Source organism: Pan troglodytes, chromosome 19, assembly GCF_028858775.2.
Source record: "Pan troglodytes isolate AG18354 chromosome 19, NHGRI_mPanTro3-v2.0_pri, whole genome shotgun sequence".
Taxonomy (NCBI): Eukaryota; Metazoa; Chordata; class Mammalia; order Primates; family Hominidae; genus Pan; species Pan troglodytes.
Window position 1 is genome coordinate 53,751,035 of NC_072417.2, and position 26,997 is coordinate 53,778,031.

At 43.2% G+C, this 26,997-nt stretch overlaps 1 protein-coding gene across 5 annotated transcripts in view; it reads right to left on the reverse strand.

Annotated features, from left to right (window-relative positions):
• Nucleotides 1-26,997, reverse strand: part of PIGL (phosphatidylinositol glycan anchor biosynthesis class L) — a 125,351-nt gene that overhangs the window by 91,241 nt on the left and 7,113 nt on the right. For all 5 annotated transcript variants that reach the window (XR_010153004.1, XR_010153003.1, XM_009440931.5 and 2 more), the window contains exon 2: nt 15,990-16,089. Coding sequence is in view for 3 of the 5 variants with exons in the window: in XM_009440931.5 (XP_009439206.1) it covers nt 15,990-16,089 (100 nt within the window). In the remaining 2 variants the exon portion in view is untranslated. The remainder of the gene's footprint in view (nt 1-15,989; nt 16,090-26,997) is intronic.

Genomic DNA, 26,997 nt, shown 5'->3' on the forward strand with positions numbered 1-26,997 from the left:
CTTTTACCTGTGGATGATATGTTCCAAGATCCCCAGTGGATACCTGAAATAGCAGATGGTACTGAACCCTATATATACTATGTTTTTTCTTATACACATGTTAACTATGATGAAGTTTAATTTATAAATTAGACACAGTAAGTGTGCTGGTTAATTTTAAGTATCAGCCAGGCATGGTGGCTCATGCCTGTAATCCCAGCACTTCGCGAGACAAAGGAGGCAGGTGGATCACCTGAGGTCAGGAGTTCGAGACCAGCCTGACCAACATGGGGAAACCCTGACTCTACTAAAAATACAAAAATTAGCCGGACATGGTGGCATATGTCGGTAATCCCAGCTACTTGGGAGGCTGAGGCAGCAGAATCATTTGAACCCAAGAGGTGGAGGTTGCAGTGAGCCAAAATCATGTCACTGCACTCCAGCCTGGGCAACAAGAGTGAAACTCCATCACACACACAAAAATAATAATAATTTAGGTATCAACTTGACTGGATTAAGGATTATGTAGAGAACTGGTAAAGGATTATTTCTGGGCATTTTTATGAGGGGGTTTCCAGAGGATACTGGCCTGTGATTCAGGGAACTGACAGGGGAAGACATGCCATCAATGTAGGTAGGCACAATCCAATCAGTGGGGGACCCACATGGAGCAAAAAGGTGATTTCCTCTCTCCTGAAGCTGGGATACATTCTTCTTCTCCTGTCTTTGGACATCAGAACTCCAGACTCTTTGGCTTTTAGATTCTAGGGCTTATACCAGTGGCCTGCTTGTTTCTCAGGCCCTCGGCCTTGGACTGAGCCATACTTCTGGCATCCAGCTTGCAGATGGCCTGTTGTGGGACTTCTCAGCCTCCATAATCACGGGCCAACTCCCCTAATAAATCCCCTCTCATATATCTATAATCCTATTTGTTTTGTTTTGTTTTGTTTTGTTTTTGTTCTTGTCTTTGTGTCGCTCTGTTGCCCAGGCTGGAGTGTAACAGCATGATCTTGGCTCACTGCAACTTGTTTCCTACCAGATTCAAGCGATTCTTGTGTCTCAGCCTCCCGAGTAGCTGGGACTACAGGCGTGCGCCACCATGCCCAGCTAATTTTTGTATTTTTAGTAGAGACAGGGTTTCACCATGTTGACCAGGCTGGTCTTGAACTCCTGACCTCAGGTGATCCACCTGCCTCGGCCTCCCAAATTGCTGGGATTACAGGCGTGAGTGAGCCACTGTGCCCAGCCAGAATGGTGTACATTTTAAATGTATAAATTGTTTATTTCTGGAATTTCCATTTAATATTTTTAGACCACAGTTGACTGCAGGTAACCGAAACCACAGAAAGCAAAACTGTGGATAAGGGAGGACTACTGCAATTGAGGTTATATAAGTCCATAAATGTGGGGCCCTAATCTGATAGAACTGGTGGTGCTATAAGAAAAGGAAGAGATCTGTCTCCCTCTGTCCCTCCACCACATGAGGCACAGTGAGAAGGCAGCCATGTGCAAGTCAGGCTGAGGACCCTTACCAGAAACCAACCCTGCCAGACCTTGATCTGGGACTTCTAGTCTGCAGGACTCTGAGAAAATAAATTTGTGTTGTTTAAGCCACCCAGTCTATGGTATTTTGTTTTGGCAGCCCAAGCTGACTAAGACAGATTTTAGTACTGTGAAGTAACAGATACATAAAAATGTGCAAGTGGCTTTGGAACTAGATAATGGGTAGAGGTTGGAGGAGTTTTGAGGTGAATGCTAGAAAAATCCTAGACTGCCAGGAAGGAATGGTTGGTAGAAATATGGACATTAAAGGTGATTCTGGTGAGGACTCAGGAAAGGAAAAGGAGACTGGAGAGAAAACCTCCATCTTCTCAGAGAATACATAAACAATCATGAACAGAATGTCAGTAGAAATATGGTCTTTAAGGCCATTCTGATGGGGTCTCAGAGAAAAATGAGATAAGACATTGGAAAATGGAGAAAAGGTGATCACTATTATAAAGAAGCAAAGAACCTGCCTGTATTGTGTTCTAGTGTTTTGTGGAAGATAGAACTTCTGAAGGATGAAATTAGATATTTAGCTGAGGCGAATTCTAAGTAAAATTTTGAAGGTGTGGCCTGGGTCCTCTTGACTGTTTATAGTAAAATGTAAGAGTTGAGAGATAAAGAAGGAATTGCTATGTTTAAAAGGAACCAGAACGTAAAGGTTTTGGAAAATTTTCAGCCTGTCCATATTGTAAAAAAATGAGAAAGCTTGAGGCTGGGCGCAGTGGCTCAAGCCTGTAATCCCAGCACTTTGGGAGGCCAAGGCTGGTGGATCACGAGGTCAGGAGTTCAGGACCAGCCTGACCAACATGCTGAAACCCCGTCTCTACTAAAAACACAAAAATTAGCCAGGTGTGGTGGTGCGCGCCTGTAATCCCGGCTACTTGGGGGGCTGAGGCAGGAGAATTGCTTGAACCCAGGAGGCAGAGGTTGCAGTGAGCCGAGATCGTGCCACTGTACTCCAGCCTGGGTGACAGAGTGAGACTCCATCTCCAAAAGAAAAAAAAAAAAGAGAGAAAGCTTGTTCTGAAGAGAGCACTCTGGTGTGACTGAACAACCATTTGATGAGGAGATTAGCATGGGTGTGAACCACACATGTAATCAACCACCTCAATAACAGCCAGGAGAAAGAAAAAATCGGGTGGGACGAAAGAAGCCTGCTGGACTTAAGAGTCTACAGGACCAGACAACAGAGCTATCTGGCTGCAAATATGCGTTGTCCTTCAAGAAAAGGGAAGAATGACCTCAAAAGTTATCCAGAGATCAGAAGGACTACCATTCCCACCACAGGCTCCAGAGGGCTTGGAGGGCCGAATATCCGCCCAAAGAGGATTGTTCTCAAGCCTCAAGATCTAATGGAGTTTACCTTCCTAGGTTTTGGCCTTGCCTGGGGCCTGTCACCCATTTCTCCCTTTTGGAATGAAAATATCTATCCTATGCCTCTCCATTCCTTATATTTTGTAAATATATAACTTGTCTGTTTTCACAGGTTCACAGCTGGTGAGGCTATTTAGATGAGACTTTGGACTTTCGAGTTAATGCTGGAATGAGTTAAGACTTTGGAGGCTGTTAGGATGGGATGAATGTATTTTGCATGAAATAAGGACATGAATGTGGGAGTCTGGGATGGAATACTATGAACTGAATAGTGTCCTCAACAAATTCATGTGCTGAAGCCCTAACCACTAATTGTAACTATTTTGAGATAGGGTTTTAGGAGGTAACTAAGATCACATGAGGTCATACGAGTGGGGCTTTAATCCAATAAAACTTGTAGCCTTTTAAGAAGAGGGAGGGAAGAAGGAGAGAGTGAGAGAATCTCTTTCCAGCATGTGAGAACATAGCGAGAAGGTCATCTGCAAGCCAGGAAGAGAGTCCTCATCAGAAAGTGACCCTGCAAGACCTTGATCTGGACTTCTAGCCTGCAGAAATGTGGGAAAATAAATTTCTATTGTTTAAGCCACACTGTCTACGGTATTTTGTTAAGGGAGCCCAAGCAGACTAAGATGCATTTTTCTTGAATCTTCAAACTGGCTTCTTGAAGTATTTACTTTTTTTTTTTTGAGACGGAGTCTCACTCTGTTGCCAGGCTGGAGTGCAGTGGTGCAATCTCGGCTCAGTGCAACCTCCGCTTCCCGGGTTCAAGCGATTCTCCTGCGTCAGCCTCCCAAGTAGCTGGGACTACAGGTGTGCACCACCATGCCCAGCTAATTTTTGTATTTTTAGTAGAGACGGGGTTTCACCGTGTTGGCCAGGATGGTCTCGATCTCTTGACCTCATGATCCACCTGCCTCCCAAAGTGCTGGGATTACAGGTGTGAGCCACCGCACCCGGCCTGAAGTACTTACTTTTAATAGGCTTACTATCCCTCTACTATAGCATTTCACGAGTAGGGGAGTGATGCTGAAGCTACATGGTCTTCATGTGATATATAAAAAATATAGGTGCCATGACCAGGCGCAGTGGCTCACGCCTGTAATCCCAGCACTTTGGGAGGCCAAGGCGGGTGGATCACAAGGTCAGGAGATCAAGACCATCCTGGCTAACATGGTGAAACCCCGTCTCTACTAAAAACACAAAAATAAAATTAGCTGGTCAAGGTGGCGGGTGCCTGTAGTCCCAGCTACTTGGGAGGCTGAGGTGGGAGAATGGTGTGAACCCAGGAGGCAGAGCTTGAAGCAAGCTGAGATTGTGCCACTGCACTCCAGCCTGGGCGACAGAGGGAGACTCCGAGACTCCGTCTCAAAAAAAAAATATATATATATATATATGTGTGTGTGTGTGTATATATATATATATATGTGTGTGTATATATATATATATAGGCCAGGCATAGTGGCTCACACCTGTAATCTCAGCATTTTGGAGGGCTGAGGCGGGCAGATCATGAGGTCAAAAGATCGAGACCATCCTGGCCAACATGGTGAAACCCCGTCTCTACTAAAAATACAAAAAATTAGCCACTGCACTCCAGCCTGGCGATAGAGCAAGACTCCGTCTCAAATATATATATATATATATACTCCCTGGCTTACAATCTGGCTATGTCCCAATAAACCCATCCTAAATTGAAAATATCATAAGTAAAAAACACACTCTAGGCCGGGTGTAGTGGCTCATGCTTGTAATCCCAGCACTTTGGAAGGCCGAGGCAGGTGGATCATCTGAGTTCAGGACTTCAAGACCAGCCTGGCCAACATGGCAAAATCCCGTCTCTACTAAAAATACAAAAATTTAGCTGGGCATAGTGGCAGGCGCCTGTAATCCCAGCTTCTTGAGAGGCCGAGGCGGGTGGATCACGAGGTCAAGAGATTGAGACCATCCTGGCCAACGTGGTGAAACCTCGTCTCTACTAAAAATACAAAAATTAGCTGGGCGTGGTGGTGGGCACCTGTAATCCTAGCTTCCTGGGAGGCTGAGGCAGGAAAATTGCTTGAATCCAGGAGGTGGAGGTTGCAGTGAGCCGAGATTGCACCATTACACTCCAGCCTGGGCAACAAGAGCGAAACTCCGTCTCAAAAAAACAAGAACAACAAAAAACACACTCTAGTCTGGGTGTGATGGCTCACACCTGTAATCCCAGCACTTTGGAAGGCTGAGGTGGGTGGGTTGCTTGAGCTCAGGAGTTCAAAACCAGCCTATGCAACGTGGCAAAACCCTGTCTCTAAAATAATTATCAAAAAAATTAGCTAGATGTGGTGACGTGTGCCTGTAGTCCCAGCTACACGGGAGACTGAGGCAGGAGGGTCACTTGAGCCCGGGAGGTGGAGGCTGCAGTAAGCCATGATCCTGCCACTGCACTCTAACCTGGGTGACAGAGTGAGACCCTGTCTCAAAAGCAAAAAACAAAAACCAAAAACTCCCCACTTTATACCTTCAACTTAGGAGGTGTTTATCCAAATGTAACCCCATCCCAAGTTGAGGAGTGTACTGAATGCACATTGCTTTCTATCAGAGTAAAGATCTTAATAACCAAGATCTCCAAAACAGATTTGTCCCCGAAAACATTTGCATTACTGGGCCAAAGCAGACACTGCACAGGCAGGACATTGTGCAAATGGAGTGCCTGAGAAAAAACACGATTATTAATATTGAAATTGCCTTTGCAAAATTATGACTGAGACAGTGAAAGAGATCTAACTTAACCGACTCCATCTTGCTTCTAACCTCCAAGCTGTCCTTGTTCATTCCTGGGCATAGGATGAACTAACTTTGGGAGAAACTTAATTTATAGATCATAGTTTAAACAAAGATGGTAACAGCCCTTTCCCAAAGCAGACCTCCTTGCCTGGGGACTAGATTGCCTTTGTAGGACTAACGAGTTAGGCCCAAGATTATAAATTATGGTTTAGGAGTCATGCAGCTGGAGGACACAAGATTCTAACCCTCCCTAAACTGCTAAGATCAGTGCTTGAGATATTTTGCAGACCCTGCACTTGATGGATCACCCAGATCAATAAACTGGCTCATATCTGATCTTGTAGTCCCCCACCCAGGAACTGACTCAGCCCAAGAAGAGAGCTTCGACTCCCCATGATTTCGTCTCTGACCAATCAGCTCACTGGCTTCGCCCCACCCACCACATTATGCTTAAAAACTCTGCTGCCTGAATGCTCAGGGAGACAGACTTGAGTAACAGTAAAACTCTGGTCTCCCGCAGCTCTGCGTGAATTACTCTTTCACCATTGCAGCTCTCCATCTGGATAAATTGGCTCTGTCTAGGCAGTGGGCAAGGTGAACCCCTTGGGCGGTTACAATATTAATGTGAAAAAACAAATCACAACACTCACAGAGTAAGAGGGTGGGATATCATCTTTGAAAACAAAGGAACCCATAATTCCTTTCACAAATTAACTCAAAACCATGTATCTTTCGAGGTTTACGGAGGAAGAAATTTAGGAACAGAATTCAGTAACTTGCCTAGGTTACGCAATTAAAAACTTTAAACTTGGGTTTCAGTCTGGGCAGTCTGGCTCTATAAATCCACTGGTATAAACAGAAGAAATTCTCCTGTGGTGACCCCAGTAGTTTACCATGAAGCAAGTAAGATCAAGAATAAATCTAAACTTTTTCCTTCATCTCTTTGTAGCATACTGAAATGAATGGGATCCCCACCCCAAATACAGTGAACATCAATTCCCACCAATGCCTAATATTATAAAGAATAATCAGCAGGCCGGAAACGGTGGCTCACGCCTGTAATCCCAACACTTTGGGAGTTCGAGGCAGGTGGATCCCCTGAGGTCAGCAGTTCGAGACCAGCCTGGCCAACATGGTGAAACCCTATCTCTACTAAAAATATAAAAATTAGCTGGGTGGGTGGCACACGCCTGTGATCCTAGCTACTTGGGAGGCTGAGGCAGGAGAATTGCTTGAACCCGAGAGGTGGAGGTTGCTGTGAGCCAAGATTGTACCACTGCATTCCAGCCTGGGTAACAGAGCAAGACTCCGTCTCATAAACAAACAAACAAACACACACCAGTAACAACACAGTTAATGGTTAAACACTGGATATGTTGTCAATCAAATCATAAATACAGATAAAGTTGCCTGCTTTCCCTTTTTTGTTTAACATAGATTAAGGAAATCCACTCAAAGAAATAAGAAATGGATCAGGGCTGAGCGCAGTGGCTCATGCCTGTAATCCCAGCACTTTGGGAAGTGGATCATTTGTGGTCAGGAGTTCAAGATCAGCCTGACCAACATGGTGAAACCCCATCTTTACTAAAAAAACAAAAAATTAGCCGGGTATGGTGGTGTATGCCTGTAATCTCAGCTACTCAGGAGGCTGAGACAGAAGAATCACTTGAACCCAGGAGGCAGAGATTGTGTTACAGAGCGAGACTCTGTCTCAAAAAAAAAAAAAAAAAAAAAAAGGAATCAGAAATAAGAGGCATATGTTGAAAACATGAAAGATTGTATTAGCATTATTTGCAGATGATTTACCTACAAAACTTTAGGGAATCAAGTTAAAACTGGTAGGCTTTTTACAGAAGTTTCAAAGTGATGAATACAAAATAAATACATTAAAAAATCAATAAAGCTACATACTAGCAGTAAATTCTTAACCAAAAAATCTTTTTCATAGCAATAATAATAAAAAAGAATCAAAATAACTTTAGTAAGAATTGTTTAGTACCTAGATGAAGAAAACTATAAAAAGTTCTATATAGACTGGGAATGGTGGCTCATGCTGTAATATCAGCACTTTGGGAAGCTGAGGCAGATCACTTGAGCCCAAGGGTTGGAGACCAGCCTGGGTGACATGGCAAGACTCTGGATCTAAAATAATTTTTAAAATTAGCTGGGCATGGTGGTGCACACCTGTAGTCCTAGCTACTTAGGAGGCTGAGGTGGGAAGATTGCTTGAGTCCAGAAGTTAGAGTTTGCAGTGAGACAGGATCATGTCATTGCACTTTAGCCTGATGACAGAGACCTTGTCTCCAAAAACAAACAAAAAAAACCCCCAAAGAAAAAGTCCTATACTCTGACCCAGTAATTCAATATCTAGAAATTCATTTATGGAAAGAGTCAGAATTTCAAAGAGATTTGCTAAAAAAATTGTAAGTGCTTAAATATTAGAAAGATTTAAATATTCAATAGTAGGAGAATGTTAAATGTTATGGTACATCTTCATGATTAAATCTTTACAATCATTAAAGACTTTTAATGATTATTTAATGACATAGAAAAATGCTAAAAATACTCTCTAGTAAAAAAAGCAGGGTACCAAATTTCTTATACCATTTGATGCTAATTTTGTTTAATACTGAGCAGATAATTCTCATTTTCCTTATAATTTTCTCAAGTATTCCCACCTTACATCTCAATGCTTCCAATTCTCCTCATTATAGTTTGTGGTTTTATTTTCCTCTAACTGATCCCCAGTTCTTATCACTCCAGTTAATCCATGGGCAATTTCATTCACCCCAAAGATTTTCTTTTTTTTTTTTTAAGACAGAGTTTCACTCTTGTTGCCCATTCTGGAGTGCAATGGTGTGATCTCGGCTCACTGCACCCTCTTCCTCCCAGGTTCAAGTGATTCTCCTGCCTCAGCCTCCATGCACCACCACACACGGCTAATTTTGTATTTTTAGTAGAGATGGGGTTTCTCCACGTTGGTCAGGCTGGTCTCAAACTCCCGACCTCAGGTGATCTGCCCACCTCAGCCTCCCAAAGTGCTGGAATTACAGGCCTGAACCACTGCACCCAGCCCACCCCAAAGACTTTCATCCTCCCATATGCTAAAGATGCCTAATTTATTATCTCTTCATACCCAATTCTCCTCCTTTGCAAACTACCCTCGCTAATCTTTATCCACCTAGATATCTAGGTGGGTTTCCATTATCCCAAATTTCTTTTGTTCGTTGAATTCCTGCCACTTCTTTTTTTTTTTTTTTTTTTGAGAGGGAGTTTCGTTTTTGTTGCCCAGGCTGAAGTGCAATGGCGTGATTTCAGCTCACTGCAACCTCTGCCTCCTGGGTTCAAGCCATTCTCCTGCCTCAGCCTCCCAAGTAGCTGGGATTACAGGGATGCGCCACCACACCCGGCTAATTTTGTATTTTTAGTAGAGACCGGGTTTCTCCATGTTGGTCAGGCTGGTCTCGAACTCCCGACCTCAGGTGATCTGCCCCCACCCCCTCGGCCTCCCAAAGTGCTGGGATTAGAGGCGTGAGCCACCATGCCTGGCCTATTTCTACCTCTTAAATAATACTGGAGGCCAGGTGCGCTGGCTCACGCCTCTAATCTCAGCATTTTGGGAGGCCAAAGTGGGAGACTGCTTGAGTCCAGGAGTTCAAGACCTGCATGGGCAAGCTAGCAAGACTCCATCTCTACCGAAAAAAAAAAAAGGTAGCTGGCAAGGTGGTGCATGCCTGTGGTCCCAGTTACTCGGGAGGCTGAGGTGGAAGGATCCCTTGCACCCGGGAGTTAGGCTGCAGTGAGCCGTGATTGTGTCACTGCATTCATCCTGGGTGACAGAGCAAAACTCTGTCTCAAATAAAATGAAAAAAACAAAAGAAAACAAAACCTTGGGGCTGGGGCTGCGCGTGGTGGCTCACATCCATAATCTCAGCACTTTGAGGGGCTGAGGTGGGAGGATTGCTTGAGCCTAGGAGTTCCAGACCAGCCTGGGTTCATTAGTTCCTTCTCACATTGCTATAAAGAAATACCTGAGACTGGGTAATTTATAAGGAAAAGAGGTTTAATTGGCTCATGGCTCTGCAGGCTATAAAGGAAGCATAGCAGTTTCCGCTTTTGAGGAGGCCTCAGGAAGCTTCCAATCATGGCAGAAGGCAAAGGGGGAGCAAGCATCCTACATGGCAGAGGCAGGAGCAAGAGAGAGAGGGAGGAAGTACTATACACTTTTAAACAAGCAGATCTTGCCAGAACTCACTGACAAGGACAGTACCAAGGAGGATAGTGCTAAACTATTCATGAGAAATCTGCCTCCATGATCCAATCACCTCCTACTGATCCAACGCCCCACCTCCAATGTTAGGATTACAATTCCACATGAGATTTTGGTGGGGACACAGATCGAAATCATATCACTGCATAATTCAGGGAGAACCCATCTCTATGAAAAGTTAAAAAATAAGCCAGGCATGGTGGCCCACACCTGTAGTCCCAGCTACTCAGGAGTTCAAGGCTGCAGTGAGCTAAGATTGCACCACTGCCTAAACAGCCTGGGTGTCAGCGTGACACCTTGTCTCTAAAAAAAAAAGAGTTGAATTCTTCCCATCATCTCCATCTCAGTTGCTGCTACCCTAATTTGAGATATCCTCCCTCCACTGGGACAAAGACAATAGACTCATCTACAATCTTGATCTCTTCAATCCATACTTTCATTAGAGTAATCATTCTGAAGCACAAAACTCATCATCTCTCTCCACTATTCACAGTTTACATTCTGTATGATATCATGAAGGTTCAACAGAAAGAGATATATGTTTTGCCAAAGCTAATTTGTTCACAGCTCACCTAAACTTTACTGCCTTTTCTTTTTCTTTTTTTTTTTTTTTTGAGACGGAGTCTCACTCTGTCACCCAGGCTGGAGTGCAGTGGTGCGATCTCAGCTCACTGCAACCTCCGCCTCCTGGGTTCAAGCGATTCTCCTGCCTTAGCTTCCTGCGTAGCTGGGATTACAGGTGTATGCCACCACGCCTGGCTAATTTTTTGTATCTTTAGTAGAGACGGGGTTTCACCATGTTGGCCAGGCTGGTCTTGAACCCTTGACCTCCTGATCCGCCTGCCTAGGCCTCCCAAAGAGCTGGGATTACAGGCGTGAGCCACCCGGCTGGCCCAAAATTCATTTTTATTTTTCATTTTAATTTTTAGAGACAGGGTTCTGCCATGTTGCCTAGGCTGGCTTTGAACTTCTGGCCTCAAGCAATCCTCCTACCTCAGCCTCCTGAGTATCCAGGACTACAGGGTGCGTGCCACCACACCTAGCTAAATTTTCAGGTCGGGCAAGGTGGCTCAGGCCTGTAATCCCAGCACTTTGGGAGGCCAAGGCGGATGGATCATCTGAGGTCAGGAGTTCAAGACCAACCTGGCCAACATGGCGAAACCCCGTCTTTTTTTTTTTTTTTTTTTTTTTGAGACGGGGTCTCACTCTGTCGCACCAGGCTGGAGTGCAGCGGCGTGATCTCAGCTCACTGCAACCTCCACCTCCTGTGTTCAAGCAGTTCTCCTGCCTCAGCCTCATGAGTAGCTGGGATTATAGGCACGTACCACCACATCTGGCTAATTTTTTTATTTTTAGTAGAGACGGGGTTTCACCATTTTGGTCAGGATGGTCTCGAACTCCTGACCTCATGATCCTCCTGCCTTGGCCTCCCAAAGTGCTGGGATTACAGGTGTGAGTCACGGCGCCTGGCAACCCTGTCTTACTAAAAATACAAAAATTAGCTGGGCATGGTGGTGGGCGCCTGTAATCCCAGCTACTCGGGAGGCTGAGGCAGGAGAATGGCTTGAACACAGGAGGAGGAGGTTGCAGTGAGCTGAGATCACACCACTGCACTGCAGCCTGGGTGACAGAGTAAGACCCCGTCTCAAAAAAGAAAAAAAGAAAAAAAAGAAACACTCCAGTTACCTTCCACTAAGGTTTAAATTGTTATATTTTGTCATTTGGGGTTAATCTATATAGGTATTTTTTTTTTCTGAATTATCTTAAAGTAAATTGCAGGCATCATAATCAGTCATATTGTATTTAGTATTAGTTTTGAGTATTTACTGTTTTGAGTATACATAATACCATAATACCAGCCCCTTCTTTCATGTTTTATTAAATTCTTTTTTTTTTTTTTTTTTTTTTGAGACGGAGTCTCATCCTGTCACCCAGGCTGGAGTGCAATGGCACGATCTCGGCTCACTGCAACCTCCATCTCCTGGGTTCAAGCAATTCTCCTGCCTCAGCCTCCCGAGTATCTGGGATTACAGGCGCGTGCCTCCACACCCCGCTAATTTTTGTATTTTTAGTAGAGATGGAGTTTCACCATGTTGGCCAGGCTGGTCTCGAACTCCTGACCTCGTGATCCACCCACCTCGGCCTCCCCAAGTGCTGGGATTACAGGCGTGAGCCAATGCGCCCGGCCCTGAAATTCTTGAAAAGATTAAAGAAGAAAATAAGTAATTATGTTCATGTTCTTGGAAAGGACTTTCAGTGTGACAGAAAAGAGATTCAATTTTTTTTTTTTTTTTTTTTTTTTTTTTTTGCTTTTGAGACAGGACCTCACTCTGTTATCCGGGCTGGAGTTCAGTGGGCATGATCTTGGCTCACTGCAGCCTCCACCTTCTGGGTTCAGGTGATCCTCTCACCTCAGTCACCCAAGTAGTTGGGATTTCGGGCATGCCACCATGCCCAGCTAATTTTTGTATTTTTAGTAGAGACGGGGTTTCACCACGTTGCCCAGGCTGGTCTCAAACTCCTAGGCTCAAGTGATCTGTCCACCTCGGCCTCCCAAAGTGCTTGGATTACAGGTAGGAGCCACCACACCCAACCAGAGATTCCGTTGTAAATATCAATGACGTTAAACAAAACCCCTGAAATATTAACTTTGAATTGTAATCATCTGTATATATTTCTGATTTTTTTCCTTTAAGAAAAAAAACAGGCCAGGTGCAGTGGCTCACGCCTGTAATCCCAGCACTTTGGGAGGCCGAGGAGGGCGGATCACTTGAGGTCAAAAGTTCAAGACCAGCCTGGCCAACATGGCGAAACCCCTTCTCTACTAAAGATACAAAAATTAGCCAGGTATAGTGGTGTGTGCCTGTAATCCCAGCTACTCAGGAGGCTGAGGCAGGAGAATCACTTTAGCTCAGGTGGCGGACGTTGCAGTGAGCTGAGATGGCACCACTGCACTCCAGCCTGGGCGACACAGCAAGACTCCATCTCAGAAAAAAAAAAAAAAAAAGCCAGGTGTGGTGGTGAGTGCCTGTAGTCCCAGTTACTCGGGAGGCTGACACAGGAGGATTGCCTGAACCCAGGAGTTCAAGGCTACAGTGAAGTGTGATCACGCCAGTTCACTCCACCCTGGGTAACAGTGAGATCCTGTCTCTAAAAAATCCAAAAGCACATAAAAAACATACATCCTAGCTCTGTCCACTATAAAGGTCAAGTAGCAATGAGAAATAATAACACTGTAGCGGCCAGGCGTGGTGGCTCATGCCTGTAATCCCAACACTTTGGGAGGCTGAGGCAGGCGGGTCACCTGAGGTCAGGAGTTCGAGACCAGCCTGACCAACATGGTGAAACCCCCGTCTCTACTAAAAATACAAAAATTAGCTGGGCATGGTGGCGTGTACCTGTAATCCCAGCTACCCAGGAGGCTGAGGCAGGATACTCGCTGGAACCAGGGAGGCAGAGGCTACAGTGAGCCAAGATCGCACCACTGCACTCCAGCCTGGGCAACAGAGCAAGACTCTGTCTAAAAAAATAAATAAATAACACTATTGCAATGAACACTCCTACTATGCTGGTTATGGACTCTAAATACCATTCCCTACTAAGACAAACAAAGGCTCTTTGGAGAAATGGCTGATTTCAGAATTGGAGCAGGAAAGTATACAAGATAGTACTGGAAAGTCTCATTGTACTTGAAAGAAAGGAAGGAAATCATAAAAGACAAAGAGGTCATATGAAAAGGACATATAAGCCAACATGAAGAGACTCTCTGGCCAAACATAAGACAATTTAGTATTAAAGAACATATGACTGAACCTGAAACACCGAATACATAAAAACGCGTAATTTCCTAATGAAAGTTAGGTGTCCTCCCATTCAAGAAACAAACAATAGATCACGACTGTAGGTGTACGGCGTATCAACTCTTTATTCTGAAAAATGTCAATTAAGGGGAAAAAATTAAGCACCTATCCTGTTTTTTTGTTTCAAATTATTATACATAGCAGGGTAACTAAGTAGCCTTAATTAATAGTGAAGATTCTGTTTTACAAAAGAATTATAGATAGTACACATAGAATATGTGAGACTATTGGAAACTAAGCATTTTGCAACTTCTAGGTAATTAATGATTCAGGCAATAGGCATGAGAACATATGAAAGGTTGATGGGGGTCTTTAAAATAAAGGGAGTCATTGCCATCTGAACTCGCTGATCAACTGTAGATTCACTATAGGTCTATCAGATAGTACGTGTCTCCTGATATGATGCAAAGTACATAGTACAGCCTATGAAATATTCTTGCCCCCCAAAAAGTTAGACCCAAATCTGATTTGCCGTGTGCAAAAAAAAAAAAAAAAAAGACCGGACACGGTGGTTCATGGCTATAATCACAGCACTTTGGGAGGCCGAGGCAGGTGGATCACCTGAGGTCGGGAGTTCAAGATCAGCCTGGCCTGGCCAATATGGTGAAACCCCATCTCTACTAAAAATACAAAAAATTAGCCAGGTTTGGTGGTGGATGCCTGTAATCTCAACTACTTGGGAGACTGAGAGGGGAGAACCGCTTGAATCCAGGAGGCGGAGGTTGCAGTGAGCCGAGATGGCACCACTGCACTCCAGGCTGGGCGGGACAGAGTGAGACTCCGTCTCAAAAAAAAAAAAAAAAAAAAAAAAAAAGAACGTAGACATACAGGAAACAAACAGATAAATCCAGAATGTAGGACATTCTGTATGACAACATAATTCAGTTTCTTCAACAAATCCACTGATTTGGAGAAAAGGGTAATTAAATGCAGAATATCAACCAACTATAATGTGTGGTCCTTGTCGAGATCCTGATTTGAGTAAACCAATTGTAAAAGGAAATGTTTGAGCTACCTGAAGAAATTCTGATATGGACTGGGTGTTGGTGGACACCAAAGAATTACTGTTATTGTTAATATTGTTAGATGTAATGATAATGGCTGTCTGTAGCTAGATGAAAAGTGTCCCATCTTCTTAAGAGATGGAGACCTAAGTACCTTGGGGTAAAAAACCTGATGGCTGGAGTTTTCTTTAAAATGTTTCATATACACAAAAGATGTTAAGTTAGGGATAGGTGAAGAAACAAGCACTGTATAGTAAAGTCTCGATAATCAGTGGGTTTAGGTAATAGGCAAATGGGGGTTTATGATACTATTCTTTATACTTTTGTATGTTTTTGAAATTTATAATAAAACTTTTTAAAGCTATAGATGTAAAGAGAAGTACCCATGTCAGGAAAAAAAATCCGAACAGAAGTTAAAAAATTTATTTCAATCACGCTGTCATTTAAAAAAAAGTGAAGTTATTATTATTATTATTATTGTTATTTTTGAGACGGAGTCTTGCTCTCTCGTCCAGGCTGAAGTGCAATGGTGTGATCTTGGCTCACTGCAACCTCTGCCTCCCAGGTTCAAGCGATTCTCCTGCCTCAGCTTCCCAAGTAGCTGAGATTACAGGCGTATGCCAATACGCCCGGCTAATTTTTGTAGTTTTAGTAGATGCGGGGTTTTACCATGTTTGGCCAGGTTGGTCTTGAACTCCTGACCTGAGGTGATCTGCCCACCTCAGCCTCCCAAAGTGCTGGGATTACAGGCGTAAGCCACTGTGCCCCACTGTGAAGTTATTTTATGTAGACTTTTCTTTTCTTTTTTGAGATGAAGTCTCACTGTCGCCCAGGCTGGAGTGCAATGGCTTGATCTCAGCTCACTGCAACCTCCAACTCCTGGGTTCAAGTGATTCTCCTGCCTCAGCCTCTTTAGTAGCTGGACCACAATGCCCAGCTAATTTTTGTATTTTTAGTAGAGATGCGGTTTTACCATGTTGGCCAGGCTGGTCTCAAACTCCTGACCTTAAGGGATCCGCCCACCTCGGCCTCCCAAAGTACTGGGATTACAAGCGTGAACCATGGCACCGAGCCCTAGACTTTTCATACAAGATGTTCTCAGCCACTCACATTAGTTTTTTGTGTGTCTTTTGAGTATATCACTGCATATTTATTGCCAATAAATTTCTACATTGTTAAAAGATATATTACCTGTTGTCAATAATCATTACACTGGAGAGTGGAATCCCCAAAACATCACAGCTCTGCAAAAGTTCTTTCTTACGAGTCTCTCCTTGATTGTAGTAATTTCCTGAGGATAACAAATATACAGTGGTAGATTTTTTTTTTAACAGTGGAGACCTATCTATTCACTCATTCTTATCCTGTTTTTGTTCCTTAAAGGATTTAAGCTGCCTGAAAATGTGTGATTATGATACAAAGTTTAAGAAAACATGACACCAAGATACTCCTGTGAGAAGACTACCAGTAGCACAATCTTTACAATCACCATTCACAATTCTTTCCCATCTTTGTATCTATATACCTATCTGTCTATCTGCATTTCAGTCACATGCTAGAGGCAGCATGGTACACAGCCAAGGGTACTAACTTTGAAGTTAAGCAGATTTAGGATCAAACCATGTACGACCACTCAGAACAACTGGGGCCCCCTCTTCATTGACAGTCCTCAAATCCTGTTTAACATTGATTTAAGGATGAAGCTTTCCAAGCTCATTCTTGTTGGTATAGAAAAAGAAAATAGAGGCTGCTACTCCTGAGTATTACAGGAAAATGTGTAGATACCATTTAGGAAAGCTTCCTCTTTTGAAGAGTTTCATAGCCAGCTATCCAGCATACCCCAAGGGGATCTTGATCCCATTGGCACCCCAAACAACTTATATATTCTTTATTTTCCCAAAACATATACTATATTCCCTAAAAATAGTTGTGGTAAATAAAACTCCTTTGTATCCTTACAAATAATAATACAGTGACATTTTGGTATCACTTAAGTTGGACTCATTTTGAGCAATTGTCCAGCTAATGCACCTGTTACTTCAACTCTCCAATAAATAATTGCAGGTCTGATTTGTGCAAGTTACTTAACTTTCTTGAGCCACAGTTTCTTCACCAGTTAAGTGGAGATAATGGCCTTTTTTTTTTTTTTAAGAGTCTTGCTCTGTCGCCCTGGTTGGAGTACAGCAGCGCGATCTTGGCTCACTGCAACCTCTGCCTCCAGAGTTCAAGCGATTCTCCTGCCTCAGCTCAGTAGTTAGGATTACAGGCACCTGCCACCACACCTGGCTAATTTTTGTATTTTTATTTGAGATGGGGTTTCACCATGTTGGACAGGCTGGTCTTGAACTCCTGACCTTGTGATCCATCCGCCTCAGCCTCCCAAAGTGCTGGGATTACAAGTGTGAGCCACTGCACCCAGCAAACAGGTTTAGTTTACAGGTTTAGTTTTGTATTGTCCTCATCATACCTTTTTTTGTGTTTTTTTAAGTCGTAAACTATTTTGTGTATATTTTGGGTTTCCCTCAAATCTCTACACATACCCTCTCCCATTTTTTCTCCCTAGATTACTTGATTTTTGGTGATAAATAGTCTCATGTACATTAGTGTTGCAATTGCTAAGTTCAAAGGCTGTGCACATTAGTCTATGATTATGGTTATCAGAAACTGCTTAGAATTGAGGCTAATGTGTTTTATTGGGGCCAGTTTTATTGCTTTGTGTTTGAACTAAGGAACTTACAACATTTCTGGAAGCTGAAGTCAAGGACCATTTTAACTATTTTCAATAAGTTTGGTGAACCTGTAGGCACTTAACAGAACACATGTCTGAGATCCTTCAGCAGCTTTTAACTGATACATTCTAGAACAATGTCCAACTAAGACAGGTGCACCCTAGGATGCACAAAATAATCTTTTGGGGTGGTGGAGGAAAAGCATTAGGATGTCTCCCCCTAATTTTCTTTTCTTTCTTTTTTTCTGAGACAGAGTTTTGCTCTTGTTGCCCAGGCTGGAGTGCAGTGGTGTGATCTCAGTTCACTGCAACCTCCGCCTCTCGGGTGCAAGTGATTCTCTTGCCTCAGCCTCCTGAGTAGCTGGGTTTACAGGTGCCCACCACCACGCCTGGCTAATTTTTATATTTTTAGTAGAGACGGGATTTCATTATGTTGGCCAGGCTGGTCTTGAACTCCTGACCTCAGGTGATCCACCCACCTCGGCCTTCCAAAGTGAAGGGATTACACGAGTGAGCCACAGTGCTCAGCCGTTTCCCCCTAATTTGTTTACCTTGTTTTTTATAAATGTAAGTTTTTGTTAATGTTTTTAATGTACACATTAGTCCATATACTTATGATATATTGTAAATAAATAAAAAACTCAACATTTTTTACTGATAGGAAAATGTGACCAAAGAGTTTGAGACCATTATTCTAGGAAACAGAAAATAATAAAATTAATGTAATTTCTAGATGTAGAACTACATTATGTGTGTGTTTGTGTATAAGCTCATGCACAATTGTATGCTTAGTAGTCTTCCCATAACATACTTCTCAGTCATAACTAGCAATCATAATCACATTTAATACAAAGTAAAGACATTTTGTAAAGACTCAAATTTATACATCATAATTTATAAGGGTAAACATTTCATTTTACTTAAAAAATTTAAAATTAGTTTATTCTAAATAGGTAATAGATTTATATGGTTAAAAAAAAAATCAAAGCTTGGCATAGTGGCTCATGTCTGTATTCCCAGCACTTTGGAAGGCTGTGGCAAGAGGATCACTTGAGGCCAGGAGTTCAAAACCAGCCTGGTCAACATAGTGAGACCCTGTCTTCACAAAAGAAAAATTTAAAAAATTAGCTGGGCATGGTGGCTCACGCCTGTAGTCCCACTGACTCGGGAGGCTGAAGTGGGAGGAACGCTTGAGCCTGGGATTTTGAGGCTATAGTGAACCATGACCACACCACTGCACTACAGCCTGGGTGACAATGTGAGACCCTGTGTCTCAAAAAAAAAAAAAAAAAGAAAAGAAAATAAATCAGTAAGAAGCTGGGTGTGGTGGCTCATGCCTGTAATCCCAGCTCCCAGCACTTTGGAAGGCGGACACACTGTTTAAGGCCAGGAATTCAAGACCAGGTTGGGGAATATAGCAAGACCTCTCTCTACCAAAAAAAAAAAAAAAAAAAAAAAAAAAAAAAAAAAAAAAGAAAAACAAAAACCAAAAAAAAAACCATATAAAGGAAAAAAGCTCCTCTCCCACTCCAACCCGGGAAGTTTTAATTTGTTAGAACAAGAAGTGGACTGGGCATGAAGGCATCATGGTCCCAACACTATCTGGCTTTTTACTAACTATATGAATTTGGAGAAATTCTTTAATTTTTGTAATTTTATTCTTTAAAAATAAAATTTTTACCTTTATACATTGTGATGTATAAATTTGAGTCTTTACAATGTGACTTTATTTTGTATTAAATGTGATTATGAGGCTGGGCACGGTGGCTCAGGCTTGTAATCCTAGCCGGTAATTACTTGGGAGGCTGAGGCAGGAGAAAAGCTTGAACCCAGGAAGTAGAAGTTGCAGTGAGCTGAGACTGTGCCACTGCACTCCAGCCTGGTAACAGAGTGAGACTCCATCTCAAAAAAAAAAAAAGTGATTATGACTGCTAGATTGCTAGTTACGACTGAGAAGTATGTTATGGGAAGGAATAGCTGCAATGTTTTTCCTTTAACATGACCAAGTAATTCTAAAATGTATTTGGAAGACAAAATGGTACAAGTTTCTTCCCCTATAAAATGAGGGAATTTAGATGCTATGTCAAGATCTATTCGGGGTAACAGAAACCACATCAAATAGTTACAACAGCAAGAATTTAATGCAAAGATTTTGACGCATAACTGAGGGAGGATCTAAGGGACAAAAGGAACAGTGAAGTAACCCAGAGTTTAGAGATAGCAAGAAGTGACTACCAACCCTCGGTTGGCAAGGTAAAGGAAGGAGGCAGTGTTACTGGAGCCCAGAGGCCTGGGTTCCCAAAGGAAGCTGAAACTAAGAGAGCTAGATCCTCTTCTATTAGGATGTGTCCACAGAACCCAGTCTAAGAAATCATGACTTGGCCAGGCACAGTGCCTCATGCCTGTAATCCCAGCACTTTGAGAGGCCGAGGCAGGTGGATCACGAGGTCAAGAGATTGAGACCATCCTGGCCAACATAGTGAAACCCCATCTCTACTAAAAATACAATAATTAGCTGGGCATGGTGGGCACACGCCTGTAGTCCCAGCTACTCGGGAGGTTAAGGCAGGAGAATCTCTTGAATCTAGGAAGTGGAGGTTGCAGTGAGCTGAGATCGTGCCACTGCACTCCAGCCTGGTGACAGAGCGAGACTCCATCTCAAAAAAAAAAAAAAAAAAATCATGACTTTAAAATGAAACTAGAATCAGAAAATGGGCAAAGGACTTGAATAGGTATTCTCTAAAGAAGATATATAGATGGCCAATAAGCATGTGAAAAGATGCAAGATGCTCATCATCCTTAGTCATTAGGGAAATGAAAATCAAAACCACAATGTGACATCATCACTGCACACTTACTAGGATGGCTATAGTCCAAAAAATGGAAAATTACAAATGCTGACAAAGATGTGGAGAAACTGGAACCATAGTTCATTGCTGGTGGCAACGTAAAACTGTACAGTTGCTGCAGAAAACAGTTTGTCAATTCTCAAAAAATTTAAATACAGAATTACCATATGTCTCAGCAATTATACTCAAAAAAAAAAAAAAAAAAGGAAAACCGGTACTCAAATAAATACTTGTACACCAATGTTCATAGAAGCATTATTCATAATAGCCCCAAATTGGAAATAACCCAAGTGCCTATCATTAGATGAATGATAAATAAAATGTGGTATATATACATACATATATATATATGTATGTATATATACACAATGGAATATTAATAAAGCCATAAAAAGAAATGAAGTTTTTTTTTGAGACAGGGACTTGCTCTGTCACCCAGGCCGGAATGCAGCAGACTGATCAGAGCTTACTGCAGCCTTGACCTCCTGGATTCAAGGGATTCTCCCACTTCAGCCTCCCAAGTAGCTGGGACTATAGGCACTCGCCACCCAGACTGGCTAATTTTTTTATTTTTATTTTTTGTAAAGACGAAATCTCACTATGTTGCCCAGACTGGTCTTGAACTCCTGGGCTCAAGGGATCCTTCCACTTCAGCCTCCCAAAGTGCTGGGATTACAGGTGTGAGCCACTGAGCTCAACCAGAAATGAAGTTCTGATACATGCCACAATATGGATGAACTTTGAAAACAGTATGCTAATTAGCATAAGCCAGGCATAAAATAACAATTATTGTATGATTCCACTTATTCGAGTTACCTAGAATAGACAAATTCATACAGGTAGAAAGAATGGTGGTTACCAGAGGCTTGGGAGAGGAAGGGAAAAGGAATGCTAAACATGTATAGAGTTTCTATTTGGGATGATGAAATAGTGGTGATGGTTACATAATACTATGAAAGTGCTTACTGCCATGGAATTGAACACTTAAAAATGTTTAAAATCGCCGGGCGTGGTGGCTTACGCCTGTAATCCCAGCACTTTGGGAGGCCAAGGCGGGCGGATCACGAGGTCAGGAGATCGAGACCATCCTGGCTAACACGGTGAAACCCCGTCTCTACTAAAAATACAAAAAATTAGCCGGGCGTGGTGGCGGGAGCCTGTAGTCCCAGCTACTCGGGAGGCTGAGGCAGGAGAATGGTGTAAGTAAACCCGGGAGGCGGAGCTTGCAGTGAGCATAGATCGCGCCACTGCACTCCAGCCTGGGCGACAGAGCAAGACTCTGTCTCAAAAAAATAAAATAAAATAAATAAAGAAATAAAATAAAATCGCTGGGCGCAGTGGCTCACGCCTGTAATCCTAGCACTTTGGGAGGCCGAGGCAGGTGGATCACCTCAGGTCAGGAGTTCAAGACAAGCCTGGCCAACATGGTGAAACTCCATTCTCTAATAAAAATATAAAAAAATTAGCCGGGCGTGGTGGTGGTGGGTGCCTGTAATCCCAGCTATTCAGGGGGCTGAGGTAGGAGAATTGCTTGAACCTGGGAGGCGGAGGTTGCAGTGAGCCGAGATCATGCCATTGCACTCTAGTGTGGGCAACAAGAGTGAAACTCCATCTCAAAAAAAAAAAAAAAAGTTTAAAATGGTAAGTTCTTGTTATGTATGTCTTACCACAATTTAAATAATATTAAAAACTGGATTTTCAATGAATAAAATCTTTCAATTATGAAATTGCTGGGATTATAGGCGTTATCCCTATAAAACAGAAATTGTCTTTAAAAGATCACTAAGAGAAAAAAATTAAAAAGGCTGGGTGCAGTGGCTCATGCCTGTAATCCCAAACTTTGGGGGGCCAAGGTGGGTGGATCACCTGAGGTCGGGAGTTCGAGACCAGCCTGACCAACATGGAGAAACCCAGTCTTTACTAAAAATACAAAATTAGCCGGGCATGGTGGCACATGCCTGTAATCACAGCTACTTGGGAGGCTGAGGCAGGAGAATCGCTTGAACCTGGGAGGCAGAGATTGCAGTGAGCCGAGATCATGCCATCGTACTCCAGCCTGGGCAACAAGAGTGAAACTCCATCTCAAAAAAAAAAAAAAAAAAAAAAAAAGAAAAGAAAATTAAAAAGAAAAATGAGCTCATATCTCTGCAGATCAGGAAACATTGTCACATGCTATATTATCAGCCAATATAGCCATACTTGCGAGTAGTGTCATTTCTCATTATTCCCAAAAGGATTGCATTCATATCGACTCTTACTAATGAAATTGCTACCTTTCACTGGGTGTGGTGGCTCACGCCTGTAATCCCAGCACTTTGGGAGGCCAAGGCAGGCGGATTACTTGAGGTCAGGGGTTTGAGACCAATTTATTCCATTACTAATTCATTCCACTCTTTTTTTTTCTTTTGTCACCCAGGCTGAAATGCAGTGGTGCTATCACAGCTCAATGCAGCCTTAACCTCCGGACTCAAGCTATCCTCACATCTCAGCCTCCCAAGTAGCTGAGACCACAGGCACATGCCACCATGCTCAGCTAATTTTTTTTTTTTTTTTTTTTTTTGCAGAGATGATGTCTTACTATGTTGCCCAGGCTGGTCTTGAACTGCTAGGCTCAAGTGATCATCCCGCCTTGGCCTCCCAAAGTGCTGACATTACAGGCCTGAGCCACTGCCCATTCCATTCTTTTTTTTTTTTTTTTTTGAGACAGGGTCTTGCTCTGCGTTGTAGGCTGGAGTGCAGTGGCACGATCTCACTCACTGTAACCTCCACCTCCTGGGTTCAAGCGATCCTCCTGCCTCAGCCTCCCGAGTAGCTGGGAATACTGGCTTGCGCCACCACACCTGGCTAATTTTTGTATTCTTAGTAGAGACGGAGTTTCACCATGTTGGCCAGGCTGGTCTCATACTCTTGGCCTCAAGTGATCCACCCACCTCAGCCTCCCAAAGTGCTCGGATTACAGGCCTGAGCCACAGTGGCCAGCCCCAGCCTATTCCATTCTTTACAGGATGCAGTCAATACTTAAAGTCATATTTTTTAAAAAAATCCCAAATATATTGAGTTGGAAAGAACAGAGTTAGAAAGACAAGACTAACACTTTTGAGGCTAGATCTAAATATATCTCAATATGAAAAACTTTGGGCCAGCTGCGGTGGCTCACGCCTGTAATCCTAGCACTTTGGGAGGCCGAGGCGGGCAGATTGCCTGAGTTCAGGAGTTTGAGACTAGTCTGTGCAAAACGGCGGAGCCCCGTCTCTACTAAAATATAAAAAATTAGCTGGGCATGGCGGCATGCGCCTGTAGTCCCAGCGACTCGGGAGGCTGAGGCAGGAGACTTGCTTGAACCTGGGAGGCGGAGGTTGCAGTGAGCTGAGATTGTACCACTGCACTCCAGCCTGGGCGACAGAGTGAGACTCCGTCTTCAAAAAAAAAAAAACTGTGAAGAATTATTAATGATTAAAAGCAATATTAAGGCCTGGCATGGTGGCTCATGCCTGCCATGCCAGCACTTTGGGAGGCCAAGGCGGGTGGATTACTTGAGGTCAGGAGTTTGAGACTAGCCTGGCCAACACGGTGAAACCCTGGCTCTACAAAAATACCAAAATTAGCTGGTCATGATGGTGGCATGCGCCTGTAATCCCAGCTACTCGGGAAGCTGAGGCAGGAGAGTCACTTGAACCCGAGAGGTGGAGGTTGCAGTGAGCCGAGATCGTGCCACTGCACTCCAGCCTGGGTGACAGAGGGAGACTCCGTCTCAAAAAAAAAAAAAAAAAAAAACCAAAAAAGCAGTATTAAAAATAACCCCTAATAAGTTCTATTTAGGCAATATGGTAAATCAGATATGCAGAGAAACCCTCAGGATGAATACCTGAACATGTGACATAAAAGGCAAACATGTTCTAGAATGCATGGTTTAACTAGCAGGAAAGTAAGGGATATACTTGAAGGACTAAAACAATAGGTAGACATAAATCCTGAGAGGTATTATGCGGCTGACCCAGAGCACTTTGAGAACATCTACATATCCTTGGTGGCCTAAAGTCAGGGGAGCAGCAGATAAAGCTTGGACACAGATAAGGAGACCTCCAGATAAAGACAGGACCTTCAAAAGGCAATACCTTCACTGGATGAACCAGGAAAAAACTTGCCCTAGACAGATATGGTGGGGCTACATCCTATCTGTAGGCTTGGTTCTAGCAGAAGGGAAAATAAGAAAAAATGTCACCCCCTAAGAATTGCTAATCACATACTCTCCTTTACTTGGTGTGATAGACTGTATTTTCCAAAAGTAGCTACAGCAATATTTCTAGTCCCACATGCACTTGTAGAATGTCTACATTCCCCTTTAGGAGGTGGAATCTAATTCGCTCCTTAAACCTGGATGTGGCTTATGATACTGCAAGATTTTTAAGGATAGGTCATAAAAGGAAATACAGTTATCCCTAGCACAGGTTCTTTCTTAGGACACTTGCCCAAGAACCCAGCCACCAGGTTGTGAGGAAGCCCAGGTCACATGGATATACCATATGTGGATGTTCTGGCTGACATCTGTAGCAAAGTCCCCAGCTGACAGCCAGATATGTAAGTACATGAGTATTCAGGTGATTCCAGCCCCTAGTCTTTGGGTCCTCCAAATGAGGTACTAAACATTGTGAGGCAGAGACAAGTATACTTTGTCTGAAACCATGAAAAAAAAGGTGATTGGTTTTTCTTGTTGTTGTTTGTTTTTGAGACATGGGCTCAGTCTATAAGGCATGATCATCATAGCTTACTCTAGTCGCAAACTCCTGGGCTCAAGTGTTCTTCCACCTCAGCCTCCCAAGTAGCTGAGACTACATGCAGCTGCCACCAAGCCTGGCTAACTTTTTTTTTTTTTCCTGGTCTGGCTATGTTGCCCAGGCTGAACTCTTGGGTTAAATGATCCTCCTGCTTCGGCCTCAGAAAGTGCCAGGATTACAGGTGTGTGCCAGCACACAGGCTGGAAAGATTTAATAATGGTTTTAAGCTACAAGGTCTTGAGACAATTTGTTTCACAGCATTCCACAATGAATGCTCTTGGGTTTGATCCCTGAACTTATATGACCTCTATGGCCTGAAAAATCTCAATGTAAAATTTTAGAGTGATGAGAGGTAGGTAGTGCCCTTAGCTACCTGGCTGAAGCTAAAGTAAATCACCAAAATATTACCACAAATATGGTTCTAAGAAACACGTGCAAAAAACAAAACAAAACAACAACAACAACAAAAAACAAAAGGCCAGGCACGGTGGCTCACGCCTGTAATCCCAGGCGTGAAACCCCATCTCTACTGAAAAAAAAAAAAAAAATTAGCCGGGCATGGTGGCAGGTGCCTGTAGTCCCAGCTACTCAGGAGGCTGAGGCAGGAGAATGGCGTGAACCCAGGAGGCGGAGCTTGCAGTGAGCCGAGATTGTGCCACTGCACTTCAGCCTGGGCAACAGAGCTAGAATCCGTCTCAAAAAAAAAAAAAAAAAAAAGAAACATGTGCTTACATTTAAAAAAAATCACAAAATACACATGGAACCGAGTCACCCCAAATGAATTACTAGAACAAAGAACAGAATCAGATATACAGACTGCAGAAACTGGAATTATTAGAAGCAGATATAAATGTTTAATATATTTAAAGAAATTAAAGAGGATACTGAAGTATGAGAAAGTAACAGACTATATTTGCAAAAGGAATGTCTACACATAAGAACAGATTAATGGACACAATGACATAATCATCTCAATACACATTTAAGACCTTAATTATAAAACTATTAACAGATAGTAAAGAAGGCCAACATATAATAAATGGAAGCATACCATAGTATCAGAGACAGAAAGGCTTTATATTGGAAATGTCAGTTCTCCTTATATTAATCAGTAGAGTCAGTGAAATTCCAATAAAAATGCCAGCAAGGGCCGCGCACTGTGGCTCACGCCTGTAATCCCAGCACTTTGGGAGGCTGAGGTGGGCGGATCACGAGGTCAGGAGATCGAGACCATCCTGGCTAACACGGTGAAACCCCATTTCTGCTAAAAATACAAAAAATTAGCCGGGCATGGTGGCACATGCCCGTAGTCCCAGCTATTTGGGAGGCTGAGGCAGGAGAATCGCTTGAACCTGGGAGGTGGAGGTTGCAGTGAGCCGAGACTGCGCCACTGCACTCCAGCCTGGACGTCAGAGTGAGACTCTGTCACAAGGGGGAAAAAATGTCAGCAGGATTTTTCCTTGAACATCACCAAGCTAATTCTAAAATGTATTTGGGGGCTGGGCATGGTGGCTCATCCTGTAATCCCAGCACTTTGGAAGGCCAAGGAGGATTGGATCACCTGAGGTCAAGAGTTGGAGACCAGCCTGGCCAACATGGCAAAATCCCGTCTCTACTAAAAATACAAAAATTAGCTGGGCGTGGTGGTGCATGCCTGTAGTCCCAGCTACTCGGGAGGCTGAAGCAGGGGGATCACTTGAATCCAGGAGGCGGAGGCTACAGTGAGCCAAGATTGTCTGTGCAACAGTGAGGCTCTGTCTTCCCCCATAAAAAAAGGTATTTGGAAAAAAGGGTCAAAAACAGCAAACATACCCTGAAGAACAATCAGAAGGCTATTCATATCAGAT